At 50.4% G+C, this 9,615-nt stretch overlaps 1 protein-coding gene across 3 annotated transcripts in view; it reads right to left on the reverse strand.

The window, feature by feature from the left end:
* Positions 1-5,813, reverse strand: part of ROR2 (ROR family WNT receptor 2) — a 218,267-nt gene extending 212,454 nt beyond the window's left edge. For 2 of the 3 annotated variants that reach the window (XR_003429790.1, XM_027091969.1), the window contains exon 1: positions 5,470-5,813. Coding sequence is in view for 2 of the 3 variants with exons in the window: in XM_027091969.1 (XP_026947770.1) it covers positions 5,470-5,557 (88 nt within the window). In the remaining variant the exon portion in view is untranslated. The remainder of the gene's footprint in view (positions 1-5,469) is intronic. The other variant, XM_027091968.1, reaches the window with a different exon arrangement.
* Positions 5,814-9,615: the final 3,802 nt, after the last annotated feature.

Below are 9,615 nucleotides of genomic sequence, written 5' to 3' on the forward strand. Positions count from 1 at the left end.
TCTCTCAGCCCTTTCCGGTCTGCAAACACATTCCACAAACACATTCCACCACATCCCACATGGCGGGTTACCAGAGGTAAAGGAGAAGATCTTGCGAGGGTTGGCCGCTAACAGGCGTTATCACAGATATGCTTGCTCCAGGAAGTCTTTGGCAAATCATATCTGATGCATGTAAGACTCAGTTCAGATTGGACTGTGAATTCGTCCATAAGTATGGCCTCAGATGTCATCTCCCCATTCCCTCTTCCTCCCCTACTGTGATTTCGTTCCCCACGTGGGAAACTGCTTTTGCATGCCCCCAATGTGCCAGGCACGGGGCAGGTTTCCTTCGCCTTTCTTGTGCTGGGATTCTTTTGAATCTGCACTTTAAACCTTCTTCCAGTGACATTTGTTTCCTTTCACCACTTGAAGATCTCCCATTTCGTCAGACAGCCTAATTTGAGGAAACAGTCATCACTATCACCATTGCATGTGCTTTTTTAATGGCACTGAAGCCATGGTGTGCCCTCTCCCAAACACACGCGAACACATACGTGAGTGTGCACACACGTGTTCACATAATCTCGTTTAGCCCCTCACATGCAAATTCTTTAAAGCTAACATTTCCCTCATATCAGCACTGTGCAGTATGCAAGCATATACGCTAAGGTTTTGCTGCCTTGGTCATCATTACACCTCTGCTAAGCCCCTCTTGGGGCAGGGCCCTCTAGTTCCACCGATTAGAGTCAATCCATTTCATTTTTGCCTTCAAATCTCCCACAGTCAACAAACAGAACTCTAAGCAAACAAGGCGAAGCTCCTCTTTGGCTCTGGACTCCACAACACTGTTCCTGAAGCAACAGTGACCAACACACAGACCCTGGACAAACAGGAGAGTGGCCCACAGAGCTTCCTGCAATGCTGGAAATGTCCTCTACGTACCTGGGCCATCTGAGCCGCCGCCACACGCGGCCACTGAAATGCAGCTGGTGCGGTGGAGGAAATGAATCTTTCGGTTCAGTTCAGTTTAATTAATTTTAACCTAGATAGCTGCATGTGCCTAGCAGCTACTATACTCCACAGCACAAGTCTACCATGAGGATTTCTGTCATTTAAGTGCGCGCTGGGTTAACTAGCCCTCCAGGAGGGCGCTGGGTGTGTGGAAACTATTAGGCTGGCAGCTTTGGGGACTTGGGGAAAACCCTCCCCCACTCCAGGAGGATTTGAAGAAGCAGCCACATTCTCCCCGATAACATCTCAAAAGTGACAGAGTGCTTACTGAAGCTCATTCCAGTGACAATTAAAGACACACACACCACATCCCACTGGAACTTAAGACTTTCTGGAGGACAAGCCACTTAGTCTAATTAGGCTAAATTTTTCTGTAATTATTTCCTTCCCTTTGGCTTTTGATTTTTTTTTTTTTTGGTTCTTTCAGAGATAGAACTTGAGGGAAAAAAAAAAAAAAACCAGAAATCCCCAAAATAACACAAACCACACCGACACAATTCCTTATTTTTGAAAAGCCTTCCTAATGTTCAACAATTCCTTGGCCACTCTGCTAATATGATTTTAAACAGATCACACCCCAGACGTATTTTAGACAACAGCACATGCAAGCAGAGCTGTCCCACCCTCATTTCCAACTTGGCAAGCTCCTCGGCAAAACCAAATAAATACATACTAGAAAAAGGAGGCTGGTACAAACCCCAGCCAGTTGCAGCCATAATTAGTGAGCCAGAGCTACTCTTGTTGCTTAGATTTTTACTTCAAAACTCAAGAAGCCCGCACTACCCACCGAACTCCTAGTGTTTCTGTTACAGTGATGCAGTCCAACAATACAAAACCAAAGAACCCAGAGTCACTGAGAAGCGATGTTTTCAAAACCAGTCCTTTCAGCCCAACTGTCCTTTCACGAAACTACTATTGGCCATGGAAAATCCAGACAACCAGTAACGCTTCCTCTGCAAAGCAAATCCCCCCTGGTTACTCTGCTTTTGACACCTTCCACGTATGGTATTCATGGAGTCCACCTGGCAGTCACCACAGGTCCCCAAAGAAGAAAATATCTTAATGACAACTTTCTTCACCATGAACAGAAATATGTCACAGCCCATAGGGAGCTCCCCCATAGGGCACAGCAGGGTAAACCCAAAGGTCCGCAGCCCAGCCCTTCTCCAGGTGGTAAGCACAGGATGCTGCCGGTTCCCCTCCAGGTTCCCAGGGAATGGACGAGATAAACACCAAAAGGCCCCTGACATCAACGAGCATTTTAGAAGATGGGTTCAGATAACAGTAGCCCACTTCTTTTCCCTGACAACTTGGAATTGTATAATTACAGCTCTCCCTGGGAAAAGAGTTACAGAGTACACAAATTTCCTACACTTTTTAATCAGAGTAGTCAAGAGTTCTGCAGATTAGGGAGGCCAAGGCTTTCACACCCAGTTTCCATTTCAATGATAATGATAACTTTCCACATCCTGGCCTCCCGTGGAATGCATTTTAAAGGAGCCACTTCTCTGGCTGAAACCTTGCTTTAGAAATCCCCCTTTAGGGGATTAATCTTCCCTACCTGTCAGACGGGCTGTTCCCCTACTCCGGCATTTCTATCCCATTGATCTCAGAAAAAGATTCCAGAGGATAGGCATTAAACCCAAACTCTGCCAGGCTTAAATGTCTCAGAGGTTAAACCGAGGCTAAAGAGACAAAACGTTCTCAGGGAACAAGTAATTCACTACAAATCACACCATAACAGAGACTGACATACAAACAATAATTACGGCGGTATTTTGACCAAACAATACAAAAACGGTTTAGCAATAATAATACAAATGTTATTTCACACTGCCTCGTAAATCTGCAGATCACTCTCACCAAAAACTACTCTTGGTAAACGCACCATTTTAAACCCATGTTGCTTTTCTGCTTGCAAAATATTAAGCAGATTTCTTGTTAAGTTTTCTAACTATGACTTGCTTTACTAATCAAGAGTTCAGCCTCACTGACTAGAGCCCCTCGGTCACCTAACGCCATTTTTATAAACAGTTTAGCACAGCAGCTCACAGGAACGTTACACAGGGTCAGTGATGGTCATTTTCTCCAGATGGCATTTTTATCAAGTAGACGTGAGGGTTAAACTTGCTCTCACTGTTAAACATTGAAAATTTTCAAATGTGTGATTCTTCTTTGCTTAGTACACAGCCATAATAAGAAAAACATGCTTCCTTACTATAGAGTATATAAAAACTTTTCTTTTTCCATAAAGTCTTCTTATTCAAGATGTTTTCATTTACTTACTTCCAAATGGATCACTATCATTATTTATTACCACCATCACTCCAGGGATCTGGGCCAGAAGTAAACACTGCACTGTCAAAATTGGGGTGGGGGACCCCAAAACTCCCAGCCTAACCTACTCAGGCGGGGCACACGGTCCCAAATCAGGTATTTGTCTCGTTAAGGAACAGAGTCTTCTATAAAAATGTAGGACTTATAAATCCTTTTAGAATAACTTTTCCATGTTTTTACATAGTAACTTATGTTTTGTGTATAAAATACACTCAAATTACAGGGATTCTTCTTTACAGCAGAAAAGATGCCAAACACTCGAATCTCCTGTAATCATAAAATTGTATTCATAGTTTTGAATATGATCATATTCTTTGAATTTCCAGCTAGCCTAGCATTCCAGAAGGAAAAGAATTATAAACAGCTTCCCTACTCCCTCCCCTATAGAGATTACTATTATTTTACTGGAAAAAGAAAATTACCTCCACACAGGGTTCAAAAATTAATGAAAATGATATTGGATGGCTTCGTTCCTCAGAGATTTCTTAAACTCGACTGTAAACGACGGCAATGTTTAAACTACTCTGCGCTTTTAAAATGCGAGCAGTCTTTCCAGTCTTCTTACAACCTTTATTTAAGCAACAGACCCATCACCTTTTCTCACATCACCCACCTCCAACTCTTCCCTGACAAATGCAACTTAAACCGCCGCCAGGCATAAGTTTACGAGGTAGGCTTTTGCAGGGCAATTAACCCCCACGAGGCCACCACGCAAACGCTGTGCAAAAGCACGTCGAGTCGCCAGGATAAGCCCCCTCTTTCCCCTCCCACAGCGCAGCAAATGCATCCCCAGACTCGAAAGGCGAGAGGGATTCTAGCGGGGTGAGGGGTTCAGAAATCCACAGGGATGTTGTTAAAACCCCAAAGACTGACTTAGAAGGTCTGGTTTACCTACCATTGCACATTGCACCCTGAGCGGCTTATGCTTTAAGGAGCAGCGACATAAATGCAAACCCCTTTCCCAAATCAAGTAACAAGGGATGTGTGACGTAATCGGCCCTTGCTTAAACCCAAACGCCCCCCAGGAAAGGCTGCCCAGCATTCCTAAATCTGAGGACTGGTCCCTGGAGCGCGCAGCTGGCAGCAGGATACGAGAAGAGCTGAGCCCCCTTCTCGCGCCTGTTGCCTAACTCTCACCTTCCTGCAGAAATGGAGCGGGGGGTCGGGGGGAGGAAGCAATACGTGGAGTGGAGACACTGAGACCCACTCACGTGTAAGGGGAGGCTCACGGATTTCTGGGACGTGAGGCGAACCCCCTCAGCCTCCAAACCTGGAGGCCCCGCCGCCTTCCCCCGCCGCGGCAGGGTGCGGGAATCTGGCGAGGGGTGCAGGCCAGGGGTGCCCCGGGGATCGGGACGGCTTGGCCCCCTAGGCCGGTCCCCCCAGGTTCCCCCAGAACCTGGCGGCAGCTCTTGGGCGCCCCGGGGTCCACGCCGCCCAAGATCGCTCGACCCTCGAGGAAAACGCCACCCGGGAGCCGAGCCCGCCCCTCCAGCCTGCCCGAAGGAGGCCAGGTCCCCATCAGCCGAAAGGCCGCCCGGGGACCCCAGGCACAGGAAATGCCGCTTCGGCCACCTCCCGGCGGTGGGGGAGGGGGTGAGGGGCCAACAAAAGGGAAGCCAAATCCCCTTTCAACCAAGCGGCGGGGATAGGGAGCCCCCTTCCCCGAGCCTCGTCCCACCGCGGCGCCCGCCCTGGGGAGACCTCGGCGCAGAGGGGGGCGCCGCGGGCCAGGAGCCCTGGAAGGGAACCTCGGGGAGCAGGGCCGAGTCAAGGTGCTGAGAACCTCGGACACGTCTGCGGACCCGGGGCCCGGCCGCATTCACACTCACGACCCTCATAAACCCCCGGCTAGGGGCTCCCCGCGGGCGCCGGCGCCGCCCGCCCCGGCCTCTGGAAACACTTAGCCGTCCCCAGAGCGCGCCTTATTGAAAGCAGCCTCGCGCGGCGGGGCGCGGGCAGGGGAACGGGGCCGAGGCGGGTGCGGAGGGGCCCAGTCAGGCGCCCCTCTCTCGGGAGCAGCGGCGCCGGCGCGGCGGCCAGGGCAGAATCACGAAGGAAGGGAAACACGCACGAGCCGCGAGCCCCGTACTCGCGCACGGAGGAGGTGCGCCAGGGCAGGCGCGGACCGGCTGGTCCTACCTGAGGTCCCGGACACGCAGAGCAGGAGAGCGGCGGCCGCCCAGACGGATGGGACGCACAGCAACGGCAGCGCCAAGCCCCGGGCCATGCCGCGGGCCGTAGGGGCCGGGGCGCTGGGACCGGCGCGGCGCGGGGTCCGGGCGCCACCACCCCTGTCGGCCGCGCGTCCGCTGCCCTTTCTCCTGGGCACTTTGCGAGTTGGTCCCTTTCGAGCAACTCGTGGTCCTCCTCCTCTCCCGGCCGGGATGCGCCTCTCGGCTCCGGCCGCCTGGACAAGCGCGGGGGGCGGGCGCGGGCGAGCAGGGAGGCAGAGTCCCAGGCTCGCCCGCCCCGATGGGCAGAGCGAGGTCGGCGCCGGCGCCCCCTGCCGGAGGGACACGCCTGCGGCGGGCGGGGCGCGCGGGCAGCTGGGGGCCGGGACCGGGGGCAGCAGCTCAGTCCCCGGACGTGCCTCCCGCTCCCTCCCTCGGGCCTGCTCCTCGGGACGCTTGGCCCCAAAGGTGGAGCCTTGGGGGCGTACAGCCAAACCTCGGGGTGGGCTCCCCTCGCCGAAGAGACGCCCGGGGCAGTTGGCACCCATCTTTAGGGGGCGGGACCCCCGGGGGCCTGGTCATAAATCTGTAACTCAGGACGACTCTGCGCCCCGCCAGCCTACACTGGGGCAAACCAAAGAGCCACCCAGTCCCAGAAACTGGCGGCGCGGGAGGAAGAGAAGCAGAACGTTCAAGGAAAGAAACAGGCCGCGTCCCCGCCGGGGACTCCCGGCCCCTCCTCGCCACGCTGCGCCCGGTGGGGACAACTTCGTCCCTCCAAAATGCTCAGAAACTGCTAAGAGTAGAGCTGCGTGGAGGGAGCTCTCGGGAGTGCGATGCTATCTGAAGCCACCGCGGCTTTGGGTTTACTGTTAAAAGCAAATTGTGTAATTTTACCCATTAAAGGCCACTATTTGTTCTCTGCAGAGCCTCAGAACATGCAGAAGTAATTTGCTTCACTTGTAAAAGACATTTTGAACGCAATTCAAATAGCATATTTTCTTGCTTATTCTTGGTTTTGTTTAACACATGCAAAGGTCTGGAATTGGAAGGCCTGACCCTCCTGTTTGTAACTTAGGAATTTTCTTTGTTTTTGCTCTCTTGGAGGAAGGATTCGGAACCTCCAGAGGCTCAGTTGTTTGTTTTGTGCGATTTATCTTTTAACTGATTATCGAACAGTTTGTTTGGCGCTTTTGCTCAAACACCATTTCCTGCGAGTTGGCGTGAATTCGGGAGAGACCCGGCCTTGGGTGCCAGGCCCGCAGACCCCTGAGCTCGGCCCCCTGGAAATGCCCTTCCACCGCCTCACACATGGCAGGAAATAAAAGTCCTCTTGCTGTGGTCTGCTGACAACGTGACTGAGCCAGCCCCGCCCGTTACGCCTATTCAAATTATTTAGGCCTGTCTGTCTCTGCCGAATCTATTTGGGGGAATATCCCACACAGTTCTCGTTCCTAAAGCAGACGAAGGACTCTAACTCTGACTGGCCAGGGGCGGCCAGGGATCCAAGGCAGAATGGGAGAAGATGGTAAAATCATTATCCAGCTGCAGCGGCCCGCACACAGCTGCTCCTCCGGCCACCACTGTTGCGGGTCTGAACCGCGGGCCTCTCTCCCCGGTGTTCTGTGAGGACTGCCAGGTGTTTATCTTTGGGTGTTTCGTCCCTTTTCTTCCCCTGGGGGCCCTCAAGGATGCTTTAAGAGTAAATAAGGCTTTAAGAGTTGGTCTTGAAGCACTAGTTCCAGACTCGTCCATTCTGGATTTAATGAAAAACAGACAGAGAGGGCAGAGAAAGGTCCTATGAGCCTTGCCTTCAAAAACCGGTTAATCAGCAAAGCTTTGTCCTTTTCATGGACCTGCACCCCTTTTGCTTTCCACTGCATATGCTTGAGGTTGTCCTTCCAGAACCATTGGGTGAGCAGCTCTGCCACATTCTGGGTGTGAACTTTGGGGAAATGACCTAATCATGCTTCAGCCCCCCATCTGTCTGCAATTTTCACATGACTGGGCTCCCCACCTGACCCAACAGTTTAAACAGTGACATGTATTTTTGCTGACGGTTTCTTGGGTGGGGTCAGAAATGGGGGTTATATCACACATAATTTCTTAAAGCTTTTTAAAAATCATCTTTTCAGGATTTCTCTTTCCCCAAAGTATCCCTACCTATAACTCTGACCTGCTCTCCCCAACCTCCCCCCTCACTCCCTCCTTTCTCCCCTTTCTACAGGTTCAGAACTGAGGGATAAACGCAATAAGTTTACACCTATAAATGGGTAGGGTTGAAATACGCATTTTCTAAATAGTTGACAGAATGTGGCTTAGATCCCAAGCCAGATTGGGCCTACTTATTCCCTCCCACATGTATTAGCTATTGATTGCTGCATTACAAGTCACCCTCAAACCTAACAGCTTAAAACAGTATACACTTATTATTTCACATACTTTCCATAGGTCAAGAATTCAGGAGAGGCTTAGCTGGTTCAGGATCTGGAATGAGGCTGCAGTCAGATGTCAGCCGGGGCTGCATCATCTGAAGGCTTCACTGGGGCAGGAAGGTCTTCACAAGGTGGCTTGCTCACATGCCTGGCAAGTTAATGCAGGGTGTGGGCAGGAGGCCTCTGTTCCTGGCCACACAGACCTCTCCCCAGGGCTCCTTGAGCATCCTCACAACATGGCGCCTGACTTCCCCCACAGTGAAAGCCAGGTGGCAGCAGCAGAGTCTTTTATAACTCAGCCTTGGAAGTCATGTGCAGTCATTTCCACAGTATCTTGTTGGTTTTGCAGGCCAGACCCCTTTGTTGTAGGAGGAAACTATATGGAGGCATGTATACCAGGAAACTGATTATCACATCAAGTACCTTGAACACAGCCATGCTGTCCCCAGGACAGGCAGTAGGCAAGAGGGAGAGGAAATGATCGTGGTGTGAGCCAGCAAGAGTAACAGGAAGAAGCCAGGCACCCTTTGAAGAGCATGAGCAAGGAGTCTGTTCAAATTATTTAGGCCTGTCTTTATGCAGATATCTGGGGGAAAGCATTCCAGGTGCAGAAATGGGCCAGTGTGAAGGCTTCAAGACCAAGGGGTCCTGGGGTATCTGAAGAACAGTCTATTGACCATTTGTATACCTTCTTTTGTGAAATGTCTGCTTAAATCTTTTGCTCATCTTTTAACTTCTTATTTTTGAGTTTTAAGTGTTTTTTTAATATGTTCTGGATATAAGCCCATTTCAGGAAGATAAAGATTTGTTCATAGATAATATTTTCTCCCAGCCTCTGATGTGTCTTTTAATGTTTTTTACAATGTCTTTTCATAAGCAGCAGTTTCTCATTTTGATGAAATTCAATTTAATCAATTCTTTGCTTTTATGGGTAGTGCTTTTTGAGTCTCAGTAGATGCTAGCTCCAACCAAAACAATCAGTGAGAATCTGGAGTGTTTGAGCATACCAAACTTTACTGCCCTAATGTGAAAAGTTGATAACTACAGTTCACAGCCTTCCGCCCACTGGGCTTTTGTGGGGAGCACATGCAAACTAGTGCAGTGAAATTGTCACTTGCTCACTTTTCTTTTCACTTGGGAAATTCTCAACCGAATTGTACACGTCTCTGACAGCAGCATGTGATACAAAAATTAAGTACAAAACAGGATAAATAACAAAACTTGTAAAACAAGATGGCTCCATTTCCTCACTCCACACTGAGTCCACACAAACAGCTCAGCCATGGTCTGCTGGGACCCCTAGACTATGAAACCCAATGGACATCTTTGTTTCTCTCTTTCTCAGCCTCTCTGCAGCACTTTATCCTGGACCACTCCTTCTGGAAAACACATGTTTCCCCTTGGCTTTATGACACCAAGCTCTCCTGGTTCCACTGCTACTTCTTTAGGCTTTCCTCCTGTTCTCCTTTGTTACTCAACCTCTCCACTTGGCAGTTATGCTGGGCACGGTCCTAGACCATACTCTCTTCTCACTCCACACTCCCAAATGAGAAATCTCTTCCAAGCTCTTGGCTTCAGCTGCCACCTATATGCCTGGCAACTCCGAAATGTACACATTCAACCTGAACTATTCCCCTGACCTCCAGGCCTACGTTTTCAACCGTCTCCTTGGCATTTCC

The sequence above is a fragment of the Aethalodelphis obliquidens genome, unplaced genomic scaffold (genome assembly GCF_003676395.1).
Source record: "Aethalodelphis obliquidens isolate GAN/ISIS:26980383/991018 unplaced genomic scaffold, ASM367639v1 scaffold74, whole genome shotgun sequence".
In the NCBI taxonomy this organism is placed as follows: domain Eukaryota; kingdom Metazoa; phylum Chordata; class Mammalia; order Artiodactyla; family Delphinidae; genus Aethalodelphis; species Aethalodelphis obliquidens.